Raw genomic sequence first — 24,566 nt, 5'->3', positions numbered from 1 at the left:
TTTGTCAAATAAATAACCTGTCAAAAATGACGTGTCACGTACAGTTGGGCGGTGTTACGGTAATATCTTAAACCGCTGTATTTTAAAATAGCAGCGGTGTCAACACCAATAACGTAAATACTGTCATAAAAAATATCTGCCGGGCATGTGTGAATATAATAATAAACGCTTTAAGAGTGTTTGTCCAGGGCCACTGTCTGTGTGGTTGAAGACGCTATGGAAAGTGCCGACAACTTTTGGTAAAAAAAATAATTTGTCAAATAAATAACCTGTCACAAATTCATCATTTGAAATTGCCGGCTCTGTCAAAGCCCTACGTGATTTAGAAAACCCTAAACCACGCTTAAATCTGGTGACGGTTTAACGGTATTAAAAATTGGAAACTGCCCAACCCTAGTAGAGAGAGAGAGGGGTGGAGAGGGAGAGGAAGAAGGAGAGGGAGAGGGAGAGGGAGAGAGAGAGGGAGAGGGAGGGAGGGAGAGGGAGAGTGGGAGGGAGTGTAGAGATAGGAGAAGGAGAAGTAGCAGGGAGAGTAGAGGGAGAGAGTAGAGGGTGACAGGAGATGGAATAAGGATGAGGGGGAGAGGTAGAGTGGTGAAGGATGGATTGGGTGGAGGTGAGAGAGAGAGAGCGGGAGGACAACATTTCTCGTCGTTCACAGTCATTAATCACACACTCTTATCTTCTTGTGAATTATGATCATAGCAAGATTCAAAACACACACACACACACACACACACACAGAAAGATATCCTCTGCTAATCCTCACGTTAACCCCTGTCTATCTCTCTCTCTCTCTCTTTCTCTATCTATCTATCTCTCTCTCTCTTTCTCTATCTATCTCTCTCTCTCCCTCTCTCTCAGGTAAGCGTTCTCAGGCCTCGCTGACGGAGCGACTGAAGAAGGTGGAGGACGAGTGTAAGCTGAAGGAGGATGAGAGGGTGAACCTGGAGCTGGAGCTGACGGAGGTGAAGGAGAGTCTGAAGAAGGCCTTGAGCGGGGGGGTCACCCTGGGCCTCACCATCGAACCCAAGTCTGGCACCTCCAGCCCACAGGTACAGCACCGGTTATATAAATATATGTTTTATTATTGTTTATTTGGCAGGGACAGTGTACATCAAAAAAATGCACCAGAATTAGCCAAGAAAGCTAGTTTTCATCCATAGTCCCTGAACATCTTACTTGAGAGGAGCTCATTTACTCATTTACTACCGTACTGTATTGTATTATATTGTATTTTATATCATCGTACTCGTTTTTGTAACGATTGAAACCACTGTAAAAATCAACCACTGGGCATACAAACTAATGTTGATGTAGAGTTGGATAACCTGCTGACTTGCGTGTGTGTGTGTGTGTGTGTGTGTCTCCAGTCCCCAGTGTCTCTGCGGCGTACGCGTACCCAGGAGAACTCTCCCATCTCCAGCTGTGACACCAGCGACACAGAGACCTGCTCCCTGCCCGTCAACAGCGCCTCCCTCCTGCGCCGCCACGCCAGCCAGAAACCAACACCGGTCCGCGGACACGTCCTCAGGAAGGCCAAGGTGACTGATTGATTGATTGATTGATTGATTGATTGATTTGGGTAAAAAGTACAGACAGTACATCCCAGAGGATAGCAGGTGAAAGCGTACTGAAACACTTTTTCCCAACGTGGTCCTCGTTGGTAGACAAAACAACCAAGACAAGAACATACACAACACAATGCACCAAGAAACATACAAAGAGCATACAATATACAAGATACAATCACAATACAGTTTTGTCATTCTTTACAACAAAAGTGCTGCGTATCAGTGTATGTGTGTAAGTGTGTATGACTATGAGTGTACTAGGTGTACATATACTCACTCTCCACACACACGCTCTCCTCACTCTCCTCATAGATGTTTTTAGATAGTGTGTCACCTACACACCGCAAACAGTAAATCTAAGTAAGATGAACTCAAATCAAATATGCTTGTCTTTTGTCTGACTGCACTAGTTTTAAGATCTTTTACTTGTTTTATCTGTTGGCAGATCATTTAGCTTATTTTATGTGATAATTCCCCCCCATTTTATTGCTTTTTTTCTTGTTTTTGAGAGCTGAGTTTTTGCAGTGATTAAGATTCTTCCTTTATTACCCATTAGTCAATGTTCTCTTCTCTCTCTCTCTGTCTCTCTTCTCTGTCTCTCTCTCTCTCTCTCTCTCTCTCTTCTCTGTCTCTCTCTCTTCTCTGTCTCTCTCTCTCTCTCTCTTCTCTGTCTCTCTTCTCTGTCTCTCTCGCAGGAATGGGAGATGAAGACCGGCACATAAAGACACCCTCTGCAACAGTCTTATCCTACTTTGCTTTTTTCAAAACAAAATGTGTGTATATATTTATTTAAAACGGTTCATATGAGAGACATGTGGGAGAGGAGTACACAAGCATAGCATTTCTAGCATAGAAACTTGGTGCTGCGAGAAAGAAAAGAAGATACGATGCTGATTTTTGAGTATACTTTATTACCACAACACCATACGGAAAATAGCACTCTCTCTTTTAGCTTCCTATTTTATAATACCATGTATTATACCCGGCATGTTTCCACCACTTTGTTCTGCTGTTTGTATCGCCCCAATCGTCTTCTTCACGTCAAGCACATAGTCACAGCCAGTGGCGGACTCAGGCTGTTTGAAGGGCAGGGGGGGGCGAAAAGAAAAAAAGGGCACCTACTGCACAACATGGGACCCCATCAGTGCACATGGTCAAGTTTAGACCATTGGAAGGGCAGCCAATAGGGCACATCCTCTAATTTTGCCACTCAAAAGGGCACTTTAGTGTGACGTTTTTCAACTGTGGGGGCACATGGTCAAGTTTAGACCATTGGAGGGGCACCAATAGGGCACGTCCTTTCATTTTCGCCACTCAAAAGGGCATTTTTGCCACTCAAAAGGGCACTTAAGAGAGACGTTTTTCAACCGTGGGGCGGTCGCCCCCCCTGCCCCCCCCCTGAGTCCGCCAGTGGTCACAGCCAACTCTTTGATGTTTTCTCCATCCTATGAGAAGCTGGTTTTACACATCTCCTGAGCTGTTCCAAATCAAGTGCAAAGCCAAGTATTTATTTGTAAATGTTTAAAGTAAAATCCTAGCATCCCTGTGATTATTTATGTTGATATTTAAAGCTTTTTGTTTGTAGTATAGGTGGCTCCCATTCTACGACATGTATCTCTCCTACTCAACGGGACACTCTTTTTGGTTCGAGAGTGTTTAGAGTAGTTCACTGCACGGCTCCACTCGTGTCCACATCATCTGGATGGGCAGATCTAATCTTCAGCGTCATTGTCGAGACAATCCATGTGATCTTGACATCAGGGCCCGGCTGTTCAAAACCTTTCATCTGGACCACAACCCAGTAAACAAAGAGTCCAAAAGACGTCCTCAGGGAAGCCGGAATGTGAAAGATGACGTCTTTCTAGGACGTCCAGATGACGTCTTTAGGACGTCTTATCATCTGGACGTCCTAGAAAGACGCCATCTGAACCCACATTCCGGCTTCCCTGAGGACGTCTTTTGGACTCTTTGTTTACTGGGTTGTGGTCCAGAATTGGGATCATTCCCCAATACTGGGAATGATCCCAATCAGGATCTTCATTGATCCAGATGAAAGGTTAAAGGTTAAACTGGGCCCGGTAGAGCAGCTGAGCACCACTGATGGATGCCTGTGTGAGTGAGTGTTGGATGCCTGTCTGAGGGCCGTGGTCAGGGGTCAGAGGTCACCAGAAGGGGCGTGGCCCTCATTTAACATGGAGGCCTCTTTTATCTGACTCAGCTCAGACCAGCTCGCTTCATCATCATCAGCCACTGGTGTACTGTAGCCCTGCGTGTGTGTGTGAGTGTGCGTGCGTGTGTGTGTGTGTGTGTATGTAAAAATGTCTCCCAGGCACATTCCAAACCCATCATCAATACACTGTTAGAAATAGAAGCTCTTCTTGCTGTGCGGTCCAAACGGACCGTGTGTTCCTCCGCTAAATCAGACACTGTGACCTGGTTGTGGTTTCCTCAACATCAGCCGCTACTGTAGCTTCTTGTTAGTCATCACAGACAACATGCAGACACACACACATAGACAGACACACACAGACACACACACACACACACTTGTACAATTGATTTCTCATGGTGCTTTGGCAATGCGTGTGCCATATCACCATCTACCATATCCATACCATTCATGTGCTTTGTAGAGGGTGATGACCCCCCCCTGAATAGCAAGTTGATGTCCTGTCATGCCAAATTATGTCCGTCTGCCAAATAGTGCTGATGCTTACATTCGCCTGATGTAAATGTAAACATAAAAGCTACATTTGATAAGTAAGTGAGCTAGCTAGCTATGTTTGGAAACAAAGTAGTATCCCGTTATGGAATGATATTATTCATCACTACTTTGGCTGACGTGATGTGGGTTAACTAGCCAACTCTGTAATATTAGCGGAGCGAATTACGTGTGAAGTTAGCATGCTAGCAGGTGTTTTAATATTAAATATCCATGGATGCCAACATAAAAGCTATAGCTGACTAGTGAGCCTGCATCAACCTTAATGGTATTCAAGTGTGAGAAGATTAGATAAGTGCATAGCAACGGCGTTCGACAAGACATTGGTTACATCAGGCGGACACTATTTAGCCAGGCAGACTTAATCTGACATGACAGCACCACTGTTAGCGTGCACATACATTCATTCAAGGCACATTGACCTTCGAAAGCGCTGTTCTACCGTGCACCGTTGGGTCAGGTTGGTCTGGTGAGGCTATAGACAGAACAGTGATCAGTAGTTTATGAATCCCTACTCTACTTCAACGTCCCTTCAGATCGAAGCCCATGATTCTGCAAGCTAGGAGCTAGTCGACAGGAGGAAGGGAGAGAGAGAGAGGACAGCTGAGGGTGTTGCTGGAAGTGTTGAGACATGTCTGATGTTTATTTTGGATCATCGACCCATTTTATTTCTTCTATTAAAAACACATCTGAAACGGGGCGAGAGAGAGAGAAAGAGAGCGAGAGATGACGTCAGAAAATGTGAACCCATTGTACATAGCTTTGCGGGAGGGATGGGGAAGGGTGGGGGTGAGGGAGGGAGGGGGGGGGTTATGCGGGTGGGGGTGGGCAGCGTCAGGAGTAGGGAATAAAGCAACAGTGTTTGTTTCGCACCTTAGATTTTTCTACTCCATTGTACGTTCTCTCTGACAGTCGCCAACTCGGTGACGGAATAATAACGGCTGTAAATAAAAAGTTAATAAAATAAAAACCTCTTTCCAAACGTCCCCTGTACTGCTCCGGTCGGCTTCTTTATTGGTATTTGTGTGTTAGAGACCCAAATGAAACCTGTAAACCCCAGTGGAAATGTCATTATTCTGTATATTAATAATTTCAGAAATGATGAAGCCAAAAGTGTAATACATGTCATTACTAGCATAATACAACATGATCTAAGAGCTATCAGGAGAATAAACTGATGAATCGTGGAGATTATAACTGAATCTGATTGGATTCACCTGGATGACTGACTTCGAGGGAATTGGCTGATCTTCATTAAGGCTGTGTTTGTGGTTAACTTGGGATATTGAATAATGGAGGTTTACAGTGTGAAATGATGACAACCAACAAATGTACAGTTATGGGAGTGATTTATTCCAGAATGCAGGTTAAGTGCACTACGCTTTCTGTTGAGGCCTTCAAACATTTTTTTTTAATACCAAAATCAAACAAATAACATATTAATAAAACTGTGCGGTCAATTTCACATGGTCTGTTGTGTCATCAAGTGGAATCTCCTTCACAAATATAATATTGAATTCTCTTTAACTCCCCCTTCTCCTTCGAAAAACTAAACAGACGACACATCACTAGAAAACTAAGAACAAGCCAAACGTGACCATAGAATATGTACAAAAGATGAAAAAACACATAATCAAATAGAATAGATCCGTGTGGTTTGATCTGCATGTGTCAACTGTATGCGATGAACACAATGGAGAGCCTGAGGTTGAAACTATAGCATCGGTCTAGAACTTTCCAACCCAGTAAACAAAGAGTCCAAAAGACGTCCTCAGGGAAGCCGGAATGTGGGTTCAGATGACATCTTTCTAGGACGTCCAGATGACGTCTTTAGGACGTCTTATGGACTACAGAAGACGATTCTGTAGTCCATAAGACGTCCTAAAGACGTCACCTGGACGTCCAAGAAAGACGTAATCTGGACGTCCTAGAAAGACGTCATCTGAACCCACATTCCGACTCTTTGTTTACTGGGAAAGGTCTCCCCTCAAAACCCAACTGGGTGGAGCTCCTCTGGGGTCTGTACTGACCTGAAGTGTGTCCGCGTGTCTCTCTGAACGCCCCTATGGTGCACCTGACATAACGATCACATCATTAGTGAAAAGAAATGTCTACTGTGAAAGCAGGGAAAAGCTACTGATCTGACAAGCTTACAGGATATGACCGGAATGAACAGAAATCAACACATCTAACATCTCCATAGGTACCGTGTGTGTGTGTCTGTGAGCAGTAGTGCATGTTTGTAGATTAGACAATGCGAAAATCCTTAAGCAATTAACAATGGAGACAACAAGAAGCCCTACTGATGTCTACTGATACGTATTACACTGAAATAATGCCGAAAACGATACAAGCAAGCAACATGGTATTGAGAAAGTTCTTTGTGTCATCTGTGAAAGGGGGTGGGGGGGGGGGCATTCAAAAGATGCTGTGTGTTTTGGTATTAGTGTAAAATACTCACACCCATGTGAAGGGCTATGTACATTGGGGAGGTTGTTCATATTTACATGTATATGTACACGAAACCTAATCGTAAAGGAGACATACCACCACAAACTCTACTGCCTAATATAGGCCACCGGTCGAACCTCTCCTCCCTGACCCTCCTCCGACGACCTTGTCTCTAGGGGGGAAAAAATAAAGCGCACCTTGACCTTTTGACCCCCCGGTGGGTATTTTTTGAAGGGGTCAAAGTTGTTCGTTAGTCATAAATAAATACAAGCACAGGTAAATGTCGCTGAGCAGAGGACCCTGCTCTCTTTAGGCACCGTGGGGGAGAGTCACTCTGGTTGTCTAAACTGGGAGGTGACAACGCTGCTGATTATCTAAATATCACTCGTCATATTAAGCGTCACCCCTCTCTTACTTCATCTATACTCGCCGAGTAGCATAAAACCATAAAACAAGAAATAATTCATCTTGAAAAAAAAAATGAAAAAAAATAAAGAGGATTAATATATGAATTATTATAGAGAGCATTGTTATACCGTTGTATAATGAAAGACAGTAAAAAAAAATAAAAAAAAAAGTTGTAAATGAGGAATTTCATCATGGAAGCTGGGGCTTTTCAAGTACCTGTGTCTGAGAGTTAAAACAGTGCACCAGCACCCCCTGGTGGCTATACGGACAACTGCATTCTTTTAGCAAAGCCAACCGACTTTATTTCAAACCGTTCCGCTTCAAACTGACACTAATGAGGGAAAGGAAACCAACTGTCCTCAATTGGAGATATCAAAAGGGTAATATCATTATTTCATGGGAAAGATAATTATTGCATTAGAGGCGCACGCGTGTGTGTGTGTGTGTGTGCATGCGTGTCTGTGTGCGTGCATGTGTCTGTGTGTGTGTGCGTGTGTGTGCGTGCGTGTGTGTGTGTAAGAAAATGAATGAAAAAATGAGAGCCAATTCAAATGCTGGGACCAATGAACACCTACAACCTGACTCCTCTCCCTTTGGTATCACCCTGTCAGAGCTGTGGACAGTACAGGTGAGAGTTAGAGATCGTGCCTGAATACACATTTCCTGGTATGACGATAATGGCCTCAACAATACCCATTTTCCCGCCACCTAAGGTGATAAGGAGGAGTGACCTGACCTTCTCTCAGATGTACTATATAACGTGACAACAAACTTAACTTCCACTGCTTAAAACCAGAGAGTTGAAAGTACCTCAGATACTGTGCGTAGGGAGTTAGTTAGCCTATCCAACTGTGTGTGTGGCCACGAACCTGCTTTCTATGGCTCTGACCTGTTGTTTTCACAGCTCCATTTTGGTCATAGTTGTGTGTAAAGCACCCCCAGTACCCTCTTACTAGTGAAACGTGACCTCCAGAACGACTACTACACACAGTAGTGGGGGGGGGGGGGGGGGTAACAAACAGAGGGAGGAGGGAGAGTGTGTAGCTACTATATGTGTCTGTGAGTCACAAGAGTCAGTGATTCTTTTTTTTTTTTTTTTTTACAGAGCGTCTCTCAAATAACATTGTCAGTGGGCGGTGTCCGTCTTTCTTTCCTTCTTCCTGTTGTGATTATCCACTTCCTGTCAGTCTTCACTGGGTGGCGTCCGACCAAAGTCTCTGAGGCGGGGGTGGAGGGGGGGGGTTAGCCAATGACGACACGGTGTCTGACACAGGACACGACACAGAGGAAGTGCAAAGGACGTTGGGTAAAAAAAGCGGAGTGGCCCCGTTCAACACTCTGTGGGGGGGGGGGGGGGGGGGGGGGGGGGGGTAGAGAGGGACACGTGGAGGAGAACGGAGGACAAAGTGTCCCTCTGGTTCCCCCCCGGGAGGACGGCGAGAGCGAGAGAACGTAACAAAATGGAGGGAGGAGGAGGGAGCGTTGGAGAGAGGAGGAGAGGAGTCAGATAGAGGAGGAGATAATAAGAGTACTGCCTTGGCTGCAGTGTTGTTGGTGGCGGTTTCTCTCCTCCTCCTCCTCCTCCTCCTCAGTGAAGAAGGGCGTGGTGGGACTGGGACCGGAGTCGAAAGGCGGAAGGCAGAGTAGAGAGAGAGTGGAGTCCCTGTGCTCGTTAGCCGGCTAGCCGGGTTAGCACGTCGTTAGCGCGAGGGGGGGGGCGGGACATCAGCTGGTCAGGTAGCTGTGAAGCTCCCTGGAGTTGATGCTCAGGACCACGCCCGAGTGGTTGCCTGGCAACAGGGAGAGAGAGAGACAGAGACAGAGAGAGAGAGAGAGAGAGAGAGAGAGAGAGAGAGAGAGAGAAAGAAAGAGAGAAAGAGAGAGAGAGACAGAGAGAAAGAAAGAGAGAAAGAGAGAGAGAGAGAGAGAGAGAGAGAGAGAAGAGAGAGAGAGAGAGAGAGAGAGAGAGAGAGAGAGAGAGAGAAAGAGAGAGAGAGAGAGACCACCACCATCACCACAGTGAGACTGCCAGGATACACTGGGTACACCTTTGAACTGTGTATTTCACCTTGATTATTTCAACTTTTGATGTTGGTTGTACTCTGATGGAAGTTTGTACTTAGAGGTTGGGTTAACTTGTTTGATAATGTTATATGATATAGGGTTAAGAGGCTACTGTCAGCTGGCGAAACCGTAAACAAGTCTGCAACCGATCAAATTGTTCAGGCTTTTTATTCAGGAAAAATTTCAATAAATGTCAACGTTGTTGAAAATCGACGACACGCTCGCTAGTCAAGCCGAAACACGGCAACGCGATGGATTCGGTGAGTAATCCCCACTGCTAACTAGTTAACTGTAACACTGCTTTACATTGTTAGCAGGCTCACAAAACAAGCTGTGTTAGCTGACACGCTCGCAAACGTTGACACTTATTGCAGTTATAATTTTTCAGAATAAAAGTCGGAACATTTTCACCGGCTGCCGACTTGTTCCCGGGATTTCACCAGCTGCCCGTCACGAATACTGATAATAATAATAATAATAATAATAATAATAATAATAATAATAATAATTCATTATATTTATATAGCGCGTTTCCGGGGCTCAAAGACGCTGAATACTGAAGAAATACAACACAACAGTACCTTGTCAGTGTGAGTCGGTTGTTGTCAGTTGGTGGTTGTTAGTAGTGGTGGTGTGGGTTAGTCCTTATAAGGGAACGGAAGATGGGGCTACCTCCAGCGTTACCTAGAGTCTGCGAGTCCAGGTCGTCGTCGATGAACTCCTCCCCCTGGATGATGTTCTGGGTGTCCTCGCTGTGGTTGACGGGGCTGGTCATCTCCTGCTCCTTCTCGTTGTGCATCTGGGCGTACACGTTCCTGCCCGGCAGTTTTCTGAAAAACAGCGGAGGATAGGCATCCTCAGTCCTAAGCCAAGGACTGTGGGATTTGTAGTTTTTTAACGATGGGGGTTTTGATTTGTAGTTTTTGTAAGTCATAATTTTGTTCATTGTGCATTTTTGTGAACTGTGAGTTGGGATGCGGGGGGGTGAGGGGTGGGGGGGTTGTTAGTGATTGTGGATCTTATAGTGGACAGAATAGGGGACAGAAACTAAATGAGCCTGTGCTAGTTGTGCATTCACCTGTGGTCATGCATGATGCGCTTATAGTATAGAAGAAATGTCTAGAAGAAATGTCAGAACATTACATCAGATCCCGATATGCGGACCAACGCATTAGAACGTGTCACACATACTGAATAATACTGTCATCCGCTGTAGTCTGCTGTGAATTAAGGCATTATTCTAAATGACTATATCATCCTATTTATGGTATTGTTGGGTTTGGGGGGGAGGGGGGGTTATATGGTTATAGGGGGTTATATGGGGGTTATTGGGTCGTTGTTTCTCACCTTTTGAACTTGTAGAGGATGAAGGATCCCGTAGCGATGAGGCTGATGAGGAAGATGACGGCCAACGCCCAGACACCAGGACCAGACGCCCCGCCCTGGGAGCCTGGGGAGGGAACACACACACACACATGAGCAGGGTCACACACACACACACACACACACACACACACATGAGCAGGGTCACACACACACATGAGCAGGGTCACACACACACATGAGCAGGGTCACACACACACACACACACACACACACATGAGCATGGTCACACACACACATGAGCATGGTCACACACACACATGAGCAGGGTCACACACACACATGAGCATGGTCACACACACACATGAGCATGGTCACACACACACATGAGCAGGGTCACACACACACGCACACACACACATCAGCAGGGTCACCCACACACAAACACACACGAGCAGGGTCACACACACACACACACACACACACACACACACACACACACACACACAAGCAGGGACACACACACACACACACACACACACACACACATGAGCAGGGTCACACACACACACGAGCAGGGTCACACACACACACGAGCAGGGTCACACACACACACACACACACACACACACACACACACACACACACACACACACACACACACACACACCTGCTGTGGATGTGGATGTGGATGCCAGATACACTGAGTCACATGTAGAGGACAGCAGCACACACACACAACATATCAACAACACACCTACACAGACAGATCTCACTGCAACTCTGTTCTATTTCTATCCACATCCATAATCCCCCACAACGTTGAACACACACACACTCAAATCTTACAAATTCAAGGTTTTGTAATCAGATAAAAGAGATCAGCAATCAAACTGCAGAGAGAGAGATAGAGAGAGAGAGATAGAGAGATAGAGATATAGAGAGATAGAGAGATGGAGAGAGAGAGAGATAGAGAGAGAGAGATAGAGAGAGAGAGAGATAGAGAGGTAGAGAGATAGAGAGAGAGAGAGAGATAGACAGATAGAGAGCTAGAGAGATAGAGAGGTAACGGAGGCGTAGCAGCAGATATTAGGAGGTTATTGGCCCGTCGTTTCCTGTTTTACCTCAGCAGATCTACCAACGGTTTGAAACACCAAAGAGCCGCTTTTTTTAGTAAGACTTTAGTAAGACTGACCAGCAATGAGGGCAATAAATAACACACTAAACACACTAGAAGCAGAGAGATTGAAGATAATCAAGATGGAGCTGAGGAAATGTGTTAGACCCCCTCTTGAGAAACAAGGAGGGGGGGAAGGGGGAGAGAGGTTGCAGGGGGGGAGAGGGGGGTGGGGGGGCCAAGTCAAAACGCACCAGTCTCTGTTGCCCTCGTGGTTGAATCATTAGTTACTAGTAGTCCTTTGAAATAGATTGATAACATGTAGAGGAGTTATCCATTCGTCGTCAAATCAAACCGGAGACAATGACATAGCTATCATGACATCATAATTCACAATCACAACGACGCTACTGCTACTGCACAGTGTCTGCATGTGTCTGTGTGTCTGTGTATGTGTGATCTGTGTGTGTGTGTGTGTGTGTCTGTGTGCGTCTGTGTGTCTGTGTGTGTCTGTCTGTGTGTGTCTGTGTGTGTGTGTCTATGTCTGTGTGTGTCTGTGTGCGTCTGTGTCTGTGTGCGTCTGTGTGTGTGTGTGTGTGTGTGTGTGTGTGAGTGTGTGTGTGTGTCTGTGTGTGTGTATGTGTGTGTGTGTCTGTGTGTGTGTCTGTGTGTGTGTCTGTCTGTGTGTGTGTCTGTCTGTGTGTGTGTGTGTGTGTGTGTGTGTGTGTGTGTCTGTGTGTGTGTCTGTGTGCGTCTGTGTGTGTGTCTGTGTCCGTCTGTGTGTGTGTGTGTGTGCGTCTGTGTGTCTGTGTGTGTGTCTATGTGTGTGTGTGTGTGTGTGCGCGTCGCTACGGTTACCTGCGTCAGGGTCAGCTAAGGTCACCAACACCTGCAGACCTCCTCGTACGATGAGACTCACATTGTTCTCATTGAAGGCCTGCTTGATGGCCGGGATACGCTGAGGAGGTCAAAGGTCAAATAAACAATATTCGCTCAACGACAACATAACATATCCAACTGCTCATACTGAAGTAGCCTTACAACAACATCACCTGTTCCACATTTGGAAATATCTACCGTGAAACCATGTGACACGTTCTAATGCTTTGGTCCTCATGTCGGGATCCGATGTAACGATCGGGACTTTTCTTTCAAAAAATGTCAACACATTTCAGCGTCGTTGATAATCAAGGACACACATCGCTAGTCGACTAACACAGCTTGTTTTGGGAGCCTGCTAACAATGTAAAGTAGTGTTATAGTTAACTAGGGAGCAGTGGGGATTACTCACCCAATCCGTTGCGTTACAGTGTTTTTGGATTCATTCAGTTTTTGTGTTTGTGATTCTCAACAACGTTGAAACGTAGTTCCGTGTTTCAAAAGAAAGGTCGGAACATTTCGATTGGTTGTCGATTGGTTGCCATTTTGGTCCGACAAGCCCTAGCTCCAGGCCTAACCCTAGCTCCAGGCCTTACCCTAGCTCCAGCCATAACCCTAGCTCCAGACTTAACCCTAGCTCCAGCCTTAACCCAAGCTCCAGCCCTAACCATAGCTCCAGGCCTAACCCTAGCTCCAGCCCTAACCCTAGCTCCAGTCCTAACCCTAGCTCCAGCCCTAACCCTAGCTCCAGCCCTAACCCTAGCTCCAGACTTAACCCTAGCTCCAGGCCTAACCCTAGCTCCAGACCTAACCCTAGCTCCAGTCCTAACCCTAGCTCCAGGCCTAACCCTAGCTCCAGGCCTAACCCTAGCTCCAGTCCTAGCCCTAGCTCCAGACCTAACCCTAGCTCCAGTCCTAACCCTAGCTCCAGGCCTAACCCTAGCTCCAGTCCTAACCCTAGCTCCAGCCCTAACCCTAGTTCCAGCCCTAACCCTAGCTCCAGCCCTAACCCTAGCTCCAGGCCTAACCCTAGCTCCAGCCCTAACCCTAGCTCCAGACTTAACCCTAGCTCCAGCCCTAACGCTAGCTCCAGCCTTAACCCTAGCTCCAGGCCTAACCCTAGCTCCAGACCTAACCCTAGCTCCAGTCCTAACCCTAGCTCCAGCCTTAACCCTAGCTCCAGGCCTAACCCTAGCTCCAGACCTAACCCTAGCTCCAGTCCTAACCCTAGCTCCAGCCTTAACCCTAGCTCCAGGCCTAACCCTAGCTCCAGTGAAACAGCTCAGTCTTACTTCTACTTTTTAGCCCTTTTTTAGCCCTTTTCAACCTTTTATTTCAAACTTTTATCTTTTATCTTTTAACCGGAGTGCTCAATATGTGCCTGATAAACGGAGGAATGCGGGTGTATTCCAGAGAGGAGCTCATTGCCTTTAGGAGTCGAGACGCCGCTCCCCCTACAGGAGTGCCCAGCGAAATAAGGACACGCAGACGAGGAAAGAGGGCTGGCGCGTTCGTGAGGGCGAGGAGAGACAGACAAGCAAATAGGACCTACCTGCCGTCTGTTCTTATGGGGAACGTCAGGTCGCTGGTCAACAAGGCTGATGAGCTCTCTGCTCTGATGAAGGGACAGGGGGAATATGGGAAATGCAGCCTGCTATTCCTGACTGAATCCTGGCTGAATCCTGGTATCCCAGACGGGGCGATGGAACAAGATGGTTTCACAATGGTCCGCGCGGACAGAACGAGAAACAGCGGTAAGATAAAAGGAGGCGGGATCGCTGTGTTTGTTAATTCCAAATGGTGCAAGCCAGGTCATATCACTATCAAAGAGCAAGTCTGCACTCCAGACATAGAACTGTTGGCGCTAGGTTTGAGGCCAGATCTCTGTCCGAGAGAGTTTTCACATGTTGTGGCTGTGACTATTTACATTCCACCAAGCGCGAACCCGGCGCGCGCAAATGACGTCATCCATTCCTGTATCGCGGGGATACAGACCGCTCACCCAAACGCATTTATCATTGTGAATGGGGACTTCAACCATGTAAATATGGAAAAGACATTGACGGATTTTACCCAGTATGTCACATGTAAAACAAGGGAGAACAAAATACTAGACAAACTATATGCCAATGTGAAGGGAGCCTACACATCCACTGCCCTCCCGCCACTAGGGGCATCCGATCACAATATGGTCTGGATGGAACCAACATACACCCCTATCATAAAAAGGCTGCCTATCACCACCAGGACTGTCCAGCAATGGTCAGAAGACGTGGAGGAGGAGCTGAGGGCGTGTTTTGAAACAACCGACTGGGGGATGTTCCAGAGAGTCCACGGGGAGGACATAGATGGTCTGCTAGACTGTGTCACAGACTATATCAAGTTCTGCGAGGAGAGCATCGTCCCCATTAAAAAGGTACGGTGCTTTCCTAACAACAAGCCGTGGATAAATGGGAACATCAAGAACCTTCTGAAAAGGAAGAGGAGGCTGTTTAAGGCAGGGGACACTGAGGGAGCCAGGGCCACTCAGAAGGAGGTGAAGAAGGAGCTGAGAGCAGCCAAAGAGGAATACAGGAGGAAATTGGAGGGCGGGCTAGAGGCCCACAGCTCCAAGGAGGTGTGGAAGGGCTTCAAGAAGATCACGGGCCACAAGCAGCCACATACTGTGGTGGAGGGGACCCGAGAGCAGGCAGATGACCTGAACTGCTTCTTTAACAGGTTTGACCAACCATCCCCCTGTCACCCCCCACAGCCCCCGACCCTGTCACAGCCCCGACCCTGTCACAGCCCCCGACCCTGTCACAGCCCCCGACCCTGTCACCCCCCCCATCCCCCTGTCACCCCCCACAGCCCCCGACCCTCTCTTCCCCTCTCCAATGTACCGCACCCCTGGCAACAGTAGCCCCCACTCCCCCTGACACCCCAGCAGCACCCCAGCAGCAACTGCCTCCCCTTACCAACAACAGGAGCCAGGGAGCATGCTTCACACCTGGAGACACCGGTACTCACAGCTTTATAACATCTGAGCAGGTGAGAAGGCAGCTTTCCAGGGTGAATGTGAACAAGTCCAGAGGTCCAGACAACATCAACCCCAGGGTTCTGAAGGTGTGTGCTGGAGAGCTGGCGGACACATTCCAACATCTCTTCAGTCTATCTCTAAGACTGAGGAGGGTGCCACAGCTCTGGAAGACCTCTTGTATCGTCCCAGTGCCAAAGAAGGGACGGCCCAGCACCCCAAACGACTACAGACCTGTCGCCCTGACACCACAGGTCATGAAGATCCTGGAGAGGCTAGTGCTGCAACACCTTAAGCCCCAGGTGAAGGACTTCCTGGACCCCCGGCAGTTTGCATACCAGGAGAGCATGGGGGTGGAGGACGCCATCATTTACATGCTGCACAGGGCCTACACACACCTGGAGAGGCCACAGAGCATGGTGAGGACCATGTTCTTCGACTTCTCCAGTGCATTTAACACTATCAAGCCATCACTGCTGGCTGACAAACTAGCAGTGATGTGTGTGGAGGACTCCCTGACGGCTTGGATCCACAACTACCTCACAGACAGGCGTCAGTATGTGAGACTGCAGGGCTGTCAGTCTGAGGTGGTGGTGTGCAACACCGGTGCCCCCCAGGGAACTGTTCTGTCACCCTTTCTCTTCACCCTCTATACCTCCGACTTCCAGTTTAGCTCCGACCAGTGCCACCTGCAGAAGTTTTCGGATGACTCCTCTATCGTCGGTTACATCACAGACGACAGGGATGAGGAGTACAGGGCCCTGGTGGAGAGCTTCGTGCAGTGGTGCGACACCAACTACCTTTTGCTTAACACCAGCAAAACAAAGGAGTTGGTGGTGGATTTTAGGAGGAAGAGAAGGACCCCAGCCCCCATCATCATCAAGGGGGTGGAAGTCGAGAGGGTGGACTCCTACAGGTACCTGGGAGTACAAATTAATAACAAACTGGACTGGACTGACAACACCGAGGCTCTTCTCAGGAAAGGGCAGAGCAGACTGTTTTTCCTGAGAAGGCTGAGGTCTTTCGGTGTCTGCAACAAGCTGCTGCAAATGTTTTATCAGTCGGTGGTTGCCAGCGTTCTGTTCTTCGCCGTGGCCTGCTGGGGTGGAAACATCTGTGCCAGGGATGCTGCGAAGCTAAACAAACTGGTGAAGAAGGCCAGCTCTGTGGTGGGGACCGGGCTGGACAGCCTAGAGGTGGTGGCAGAACAGAGGATGGGGAAAAAACTGGCGGCCATGCTGGCCAATCCCTCCCACCCGATGTACTGCGAGCTGGCAGGGATGAGGAGCAAGTTCAGCCACAGATTTGTTCTCCCCCGTCAAAGTACAAAAAGATTTGGACAGTCCTTTATTCCAGCTGCACTCCGACTCTACAACCAGGCCCTGCAGGGTGGGGGAGACCTGGAGATGGAACTTTTGGAACTTTTTACTTATTGAGCCTGCACTGTTTTATGTATTTTATTGAATGTTTTTCTGTTTTCTGTACTGAATGTTTTCTGCCCTAACTGAGCTGTTTGACAACAAAATTTCCCCATTGGGGACAATAAAGGTTTTCAATCAATTCAATCAAACCCTAGCTCCAGACCTAACCCTAGCTCCAGTCCTAACCCTAGCTCCAGGCCTAACCCTAGCTCCAGTCCTAACCCTAGCTCCAGGCCTAACCCTAGCTCCAGCCCTAACCCTAGCTCCAGTCCTAACCCTAGCTCCAGGCCTAACCCTAGCTCCAGACTTAACCCTAGCTCCAGGCCTAACCCTAGCTCCAGCCCTAACCCTAGCTCCAGCCCTAACCCTAGCTCCAGGCCTAACCCTAGCTCCAGGCCTAACCCTAGCTCCAGCCTTAACCCTAGCTCCAGACCTAACCCTAGCTCCAGGCCTAACCCTAGTTCCAGCCCTAACCCTAGCTCCAGCCCTAACCCTAGCTCCAGGCCTAACCCTAGCTCCAGCCTTAACCCTAGCTCCAGCCCTAACCCTAGCTCCAGGCCTAACCCTAGCTCCAGACTTAACCCTAGCTCCAGACTTAACCCTAGCTCCAGCCTTAACCCTAGCTCCAGCCCTAACCCTAGCTCCAATGTCAAGTACCGGTAGTGTTATAGCTAACTAGATAGCAGTGGGGATTACTCACCCGATCCGTTGCGTTGCAGTGTTTTTGGCTTCACTAGCGAGTGAAGTTTGTGTTTGTGATTCTCAACAACGTTGAAACGTAGTTAACGTGTTTCAAAAGAAAAGTCTGAACATTTCGATCGGTTGCCGACATGCGGAACAAAATGATCAGTCCGTGTCACATTTGGAAATATCTACCATGACACCATATACGGTACATAACACTGTAGCCTACCTTATCGACAAACACACTCCTCTTGGCCGGCTTGCTCTCCAGGGGGAGGACGTAGAGGTCCGCAGTGGTGGGCAGGCCTGGTTTCACCATGGTTACCAGGGACTCTTGTGGAATTCCTGTCATCTGTGGGGGTGGGGGGGGGGGGAAGCTTCGAGTCAGAAACATGATATTGTAGCACTTGGGACTTCTTCATGAAACCTGTCTTCAGACAACCTACTAGTGTCATTTTTCGAGTAACCCTACTACAGACTGTTTCACTAACACAGATTAAGCTTGGAACTAGGACCTTCATCTGGGTCGGGTAAAAGCGCCCATGTTATCAAGTCAAGTTGGATGGACATAGGGTTAACACTAGAACAGCCGTGCCTATTTTACCTACTATAAGAGCCGCCTCGGAGGTCAAATGACCATTGTCTTTACAATGGGAAGCTGCTACTTACACACAACGACCACTAGTTGGTGCGCCTCATAAATTAGCCTGCCTCCTACACAGAAAAACTGCAAAGTAGCTTTATACTAGCTTATCCTGATGTGATTTTGAAAATGTAACGATACTGGGTGGTAGAACGCACATATCTAGTAAAAGCCATGAAAGGAGGGTCCTGAAATTTGAAGATATAACATCTAATAATTTGTTTTACTCACAGGGATCAAATGATCCCACTCATGGCTGTTCTAGTGTTAAAGGTCGAAAACATGACATTGTAGCTTTTGGGACTTCTTCATTAAACCTGTCTTCAGACACCCTACTAGAGTTATTTAGACTAGTAACCATGGAGACGGTAACCATGGAGCCTTACCTTGGCCAGGATCTTGGTGACCACCTGACCTACGTCTTCCCTCCACTCTGGGATGTCGGGGTTGAAGCGGTCCAGGTTCCTGCTGAAACTCAGGGGGAGGACCTGGAAACCATCTGGGATCGGGAAGGACAGGACAGACAGAAGGACAGGACAGAAGGACAGGACAGACAGAGGAGTCAACACTCTCACATCTTCAGTTCGAAATGACACATTGATGAAATGAAATGAGACATTAATCTACAGTACATAACTCTGGATGTATCTGTATATCCACCGTTTAACAGGCAACAGAATAAGTCTGTGTGGTTTCTCACTAGTCAGTTTAGTTTACAGATGAATAATAAAATCACAAACAGTGATTCGATAAAAGAAAAGGTTTAAAAAGTGTGCAGCTCGGGTGTTTATTCTGACGTAACAGTTCTCAGTTCAGGGGTAAATGGTAAATGGACTGCACTTATATATCGCCTTTTTTGCTGCTCCAAAGCACTTTACAATGGCCTCTCATTCACCCATTCACACACACATTCACACACCAATGGCGGCACATGAGGTACAGTCACTTCTAGCTGAGTGTTATAAATAAATAAAGTACATCTATATTTGTGCACAGAAAGGTGACATCCTGTATGTGAGGACACCATGTGATGCTAAAATGCTCTACCCCCCCCCCCCCCCCCCCCCCCCCATGATGTCAAGGTCTTACCGTAGACGCGCACCATCCTGGTGTCCTGCACCATGGAGCGTCCGTTAGAGGCCTGGACGGTGACCGCCACCTCTCCCGTCTCTGGGAAGCGCACCAGCAGACTGTTCTCCAGGGACAGCTTGGGCTGCAAGTCAAAACAATCATCCTCAAGTCGCCAATTCCCTCACCAAATAATGTATTTTGTCTCCCACCCAGGCGTACTATATGTCAACGAAAAATGTTAGTGCATATTTAGTACTTTTATACATCGAAATATTTTTTTTTTTTTTTTTGCGAGTCCAAAACATCAGTATTTGGGGTTTCAACCCAAAGCGGGTCGGTACCTGCAGGCTGTCTCCGATCCACCAGTAGAACACGGTCAGGTTGGCCTCTGAGGGGAGCACCACCGCAGTCAGGTTGACTTCCTGGTTCCTCCCAGCGATGGGAACCACTTCCAGGTGGACTTCCTGTAGGGGGGCTGGGGGGGGGGTGGGGGGGGGGGGGTGGAGAGAAAGAAAGACGTTTTTTTTTTTACCACCCTCCATTTTGTCTTTTGTCCCCAGCCACGAGGGGTCATTTGACCGACCCCTGTGAGTAAAACACTTATTTATTTATGTATTTAATTTTTTGTGTGTGTGTAAATAGCAGCTTAGCATTGTAAAGTGGGGGGGTCATTTGATCCCCAAGGGTGGCTCTTATAGTACGTCAAAAAGGCACGGCTGTTCTAGTGCTAAATCATTCAGCAGCCCATCCTTATATAGATAGATAGATAGATATATAGAGCTGTTCTGATTGGTTGAGAGCCCCCTCACCTGTGACCTGGATGTACAGGGTGGCCTGGTCGTGACCCGCCTGGTTCTCGGCCTTCACCGTGACCCGGTAGACGCCCAGCTTCTCGTAGCGGTGCTGGATGGGCTCGTCTGTCACCGTTAGGTTCTGGTAGATGGCCCGGACCCCGTCTCCCAGGTCCACCTGGTACTTGGTACTGGTGGTGTCACCCTGGTGTGTGTGTGTGTGGGGGGGGGGGGGGGGGGAGGCACACTTGATATTAGGCAAATTCATCCGGTAGTATCGGTTGTTGTTAAAACATTGTGGCGATAGAACTTGCGTGTGACACACACACTCTCGCGCACACACACACCACACCACACCACACCACACCACACCGCGCACGCGCACGCACACGCACACACAAACACACACACACACACACACACAAATTCTTTCTCTCTCTCTCTCTCCCTCACACACTCTGCACTCTCTCAAGTGTTGACTTATTAGGAATTTTTCTGGTTCTGTCTGAAGCTTTGGTTCATAACCTAGTGATGCTGCCACACATAACTGACTACCTACCTGCTCCTGGTGGACCATGAAGGTGATGTCATCACCGGGCGCCACGGCCAGCATGTGGCCCTTGATCCCCAGCTGCAGGCCTCTAGGGGGCAGCAGAGGACAGGTGTGCTGCTTGGCGCTCTGCTGCTTGTTCACCCCGGCCTCACACGCATTAGACACCACCTTCCTGTACCTGAACACACACCAGGACAGCACCACGTTACTGTGTGTGTGTGTGTGTGTGTGTGTGTGTGTGTGTGTGTGTGTGTGCGTGTGTGTGTGTGTGTGCTTGCGTGTGTGTATGCATGTGTGCGTGTGGTGTGTGTGTGTGTGTGCTTGCGTGTGTGTGAGTGTGTGTGTGCGTGCGTGCGTGCGCGGCCCCTCTCACCCGGTGCTGGACTCGTAGCTGTGTCCCAGGTGACAGTCGTCGGGGGGGGAGTCTGGGTCGTGCCAGAAGTCTGCGAAACACCGCTCTCCCTCCGCCTTCAGGGTCTGGGCTCGCTCGAAGCCGTAGTCACTGAACACAAGAGAGCAGGGGTCAAAGGTCAACCTGGGGGTCAATGGTCTATCTATAGTATAACGGCAGTCTGCTTCGTGTCGTGCTTAACCACCCCGCTAGCTGTGCCAATATCCACGATATACCACGGCTTCTCCTTCCATAACACTTCAATAATCCGGGGTGACCCATTTTTATTTCTTTTTTTAAGTTATTTTTTAGGAGTGGGGCAGTCCCACTCATATTTTTCATTTTGATTGACAGTTACAGTGAAGATTTAGACAGGAAGGATGGGTGAGAGAGAGAGGAGGGATGACATGCAGGATATGTACCCGGCCGGAATCGAACCGGGGACCCTGCGGTTACATGGTCAACGCTTAACCCGCTACGCCACCTAAGCGCCCCGGGGTGACCCATTCTACTGTCTATATCATCTCTCGCTGTGTGTCTCACCAGTTATAGTCTTTCTCCGTACACTGGCAGGGCTTGGTGGTCAGGGCCGACGTGTAGCTCCTCCCCTTGATACACAACGCAGAGTCCTTCCTCTTCCTGAAACTCCACTCCTGACCCATGATGCACTTCTCTCCCTGGGGATGACACAGCAGATGATGTGGGAGTGCGTTTAACACTGCTACAGTCCCCAGGTCATATTGTCTACAACGTTAATGCTGTCCAGTTTTTTTGTGTGTGCGCGTGTGTGCGTGTGTGTGTGTGTGTGTGCAAAATGCAACAACAACAAGTCCTGACCAAGTTCTGATAGGGAGCACACATCACACACACACACACACACACACACACACACACACACACACACACACACACACACACACACACACACACAACAGAAGACAAACTGAAGATTGCATTTTTAGCCTCAGGGTGTTTTTTTCTTTTAGTCATTCAGTTCTTTTAGCTCATCCTTTTTTTCTTCTTTTTTTTTTCTTTACTACATTTGAGCTTTTATTCACCTTACATTACGGTAGTCTCTTCAGTCTTCAGTCACTTTGCTTTTACTCTTTTAAACTCCTTACTGTTAGGGTTATGGTTATGTGTGTGTGTGTTGTTGTTGTGAGGTAGTGTGTGTGTGTGGTGTGTGTGTGTGTGTGTGTGTGTGTATGTGTGTGTGTGTGTGTGTGTGTGTGTGTGTATGTGTGTGTGTGTGTATGTGTGTGTGTGTGTGTGTGTGTGTGTGTGTGTGTGTGTGTTACCTGCAGGTCAGTGAGTTTCCAGGAGTCGTAGTCTGCCTCTGTACACTGCCGCGGGAAGGACTGGCGGAAGTCCACCTTCACCAGCTCCCAGTCTGACCTGTAGCTGATGTGGCCAAACACCCTGGAGACACACACACACACACACACACACACACACACACACACACACACACACACACACACACACACACACCAGAGAGATATATATGACATGTATGTATAACATTCTCACACTGTACATCTCTGTCTTTCTATCTTTCCATCAATCCAATCCATCCAACAACTCTGTGTGTGTGTGTGTGTGTGTGTGTGTGTGTGTGTGTGTGTGTGTGTGTGTGTGAGTGAGTGTGAGTGCGTGTGTGTGTGTGTGTGTGTCTGGGATTTACGCATTCTATACATACATTAACATCTCTATCTCTCTATCTATCCATCAATCTTCATAAAAACTACAACTCCCATGTCAAGTCCTCGCCCATCAGGGCTGTGATGAAGGCAACACGCTGGCACTAACTTTACATCAAGACAGAGGCCCAAGTCAGTCTCATCATCAAACATGTCTCTAATGAGCAGGGAGGTTCCGCTTGAACGCTCCTGTAGCGGTGCGTCTACTCTGTATAGACAGACAGATGTCCCTCTACTGTGATTTGCCTTCAGACGGATGAACAACGTCTCTGTAGAACGGAAGCACTTTGCAGTAACGGTGTCTCTACGCAGACTCAAAAGACTATTCGTAATGACACTCATTAGCGAGATAGAAGTAAACTAGAGGTTGCATGTACTTCCACTTCAATAAAACGACTCAGATAAATATATTTATATATATCTTGGCAAGAAAAACTGAAGAAGTACAGAAACCGGTATGTTAATTAGCCGAGCTCTTTTCTCTTTGACCATCTATACAGACCGCATTCCTTTCAGCAACAGATTGTTCCGGAAACATGTCAACGGTGCGGGCGTATGGCGTTTTGATAGGCACGCCATCTATCCCCTTCATCCCTCATGAGAGCCGAGCGAGAAGGAAACATATTGCCGGATAATGAGAGTAAGAGTAAATGACACAATGCTCTCCAATGCACAGATGCTGTTTTTCCTCTCTCTCTCTCTCTCTCTCTCTCGTTCTCTCTCTCTCTGCCTCTCTCGCTCTCTCTCTCTGTGTCTATCTCCATGTCTATATCGCTCTCTCCCTCTCTCTCTCTGTCTCCCTCTCCCTCCCTCCCTCTCTCTCTCTCTCTCTCTCGCTCTCTCTCTCTCGTTCTCTGTCTCTCTCTCTTTCTCCCTCCCTCTCTCTTTCTCTCTCTCTCTCTCCTTCTCTCTCCCTCCCTCCCTCCTTCTCCCTCTCTCTCTCCCTCTCTCTCTCTCTCCTTCTCCCTCCCTCCCTCCCTCCTTCTCCCTCCCTCCCCCCCTCCTTCTCCCTCTCTCTCTCCCTCTCTCTCTCTCCTTCTCCCTCCCTCCCTCCCTCCTTCTCCCTCTCTCTCTTTCCCCCACTCTCTCTCTCTCTCTCTGAAAGGCATATAGTGTGAAACCCTTAAAGATCGTTCCCTTCACAGAGGTTCGACCCACCATCATTAGTATGAGGAGTGAGCACTCCATTTCGCAGGCTGTCCTTGGTGCTAAGTCACTGTTCAAAAACCTAATTATAAGACGAGACTCGGCTGTCATGGAGGTGTGATTTTTTTTTTTACCTGGGGGTAATCGTTGTTGGCCATCAGTTGTCCCCCTACACGTTTCTATCCTTGCCCGATCTCACAGGAGGCAGATTTCGCATGCATGCGTGTGTATGTATGTGCATGTGTTACAGGGTCTGGTGAAAAAGTAAAAGTCCCCAAGTAGGGCCAAGGTCATTTTTCAGTGCCCTAACTGCATGTTAAGCACATCACAACATGCTGATAGAACGTCGACATGCTAAAAACACATAATGACACGTAATTAGATGATCACACAGCGCTCGCTTTTGAACACGTCCTAAAACGGAAGTTTGTTTACAAGCCATGTAGGACTAACTCAGTAGCCTACAGCGGATGATACAATGAATCCAATTCATAAATTGTTAGCCTCATAGCATAATTGCCTAAGTCAAGCTTCACACAAGCACACTCTTTTGTGTAGTGTCAAAAATGCCTCATGTCAAAGAGATGACTTGGCAGATAGTGATTTTGGAAT

At 47.9% G+C, this 24,566-nt stretch overlaps 2 protein-coding genes across 2 annotated transcripts in view; one reads left to right on the top strand and one right to left on the bottom strand.

The window, feature by feature from the left end:
- The window catches only part of afap1 (actin filament associated protein 1), a gene marked incomplete at its 5' end in the record, with an annotated part of 32,447 nt that extends 30,029 nt beyond the window's left edge, over positions 1-2,418 (top strand). Inside the window, 4 exon segments of the mRNA XM_080544143.1 lie at positions 189-223; positions 865-1,055; positions 1,374-1,544; positions 2,270-2,418. Of these exon segments, the coding sequence (XP_080400269.1) occupies positions 189-223; positions 865-1,055; positions 1,374-1,544; positions 2,270-2,296 (424 nt within the window). The 3' untranslated portion in view covers positions 2,297-2,418.
- A 6,462-nt stretch (positions 2,419-8,880) lies between these two features.
- The window catches only part of sorcs2 (sortilin-related VPS10 domain containing receptor 2), a gene marked incomplete at both ends in the record, with an annotated part of 248,143 nt that continues 232,457 nt past the window's right edge, over positions 8,881-24,566 (bottom strand). Inside the window, 13 exon segments of the mRNA XM_080544142.1 lie at positions 8,881-8,945; positions 9,904-10,049; positions 10,567-10,669; positions 12,518-12,617; positions 17,889-18,011; positions 18,689-18,801; positions 19,392-19,515; positions 19,715-19,848; positions 20,183-20,369; positions 20,724-20,895; positions 21,091-21,219; positions 21,652-21,785; positions 22,407-22,527. Coding sequence (XP_080400268.1) covers positions 8,881-8,945; positions 9,904-10,049; positions 10,567-10,669; positions 12,518-12,617; positions 17,889-18,011; positions 18,689-18,801; positions 19,392-19,515; positions 19,715-19,848; positions 20,183-20,369; positions 20,724-20,895; positions 21,091-21,219; positions 21,652-21,785; positions 22,407-22,527 — 1,651 coding nt within the window.

This window comes from Nansenia antarctica, assembly GCF_963989245.1.
Source record: "Nansenia antarctica genome assembly, chromosome: 13".
Taxonomy (NCBI): Eukaryota; Metazoa; Chordata; class Actinopteri; order Argentiniformes; family Microstomatidae; genus Nansenia; species Nansenia antarctica.
The sequence above is the reverse complement of the archived record's forward strand: the minus strand, read 5'-3'. Positions and strand labels throughout refer to the sequence as shown.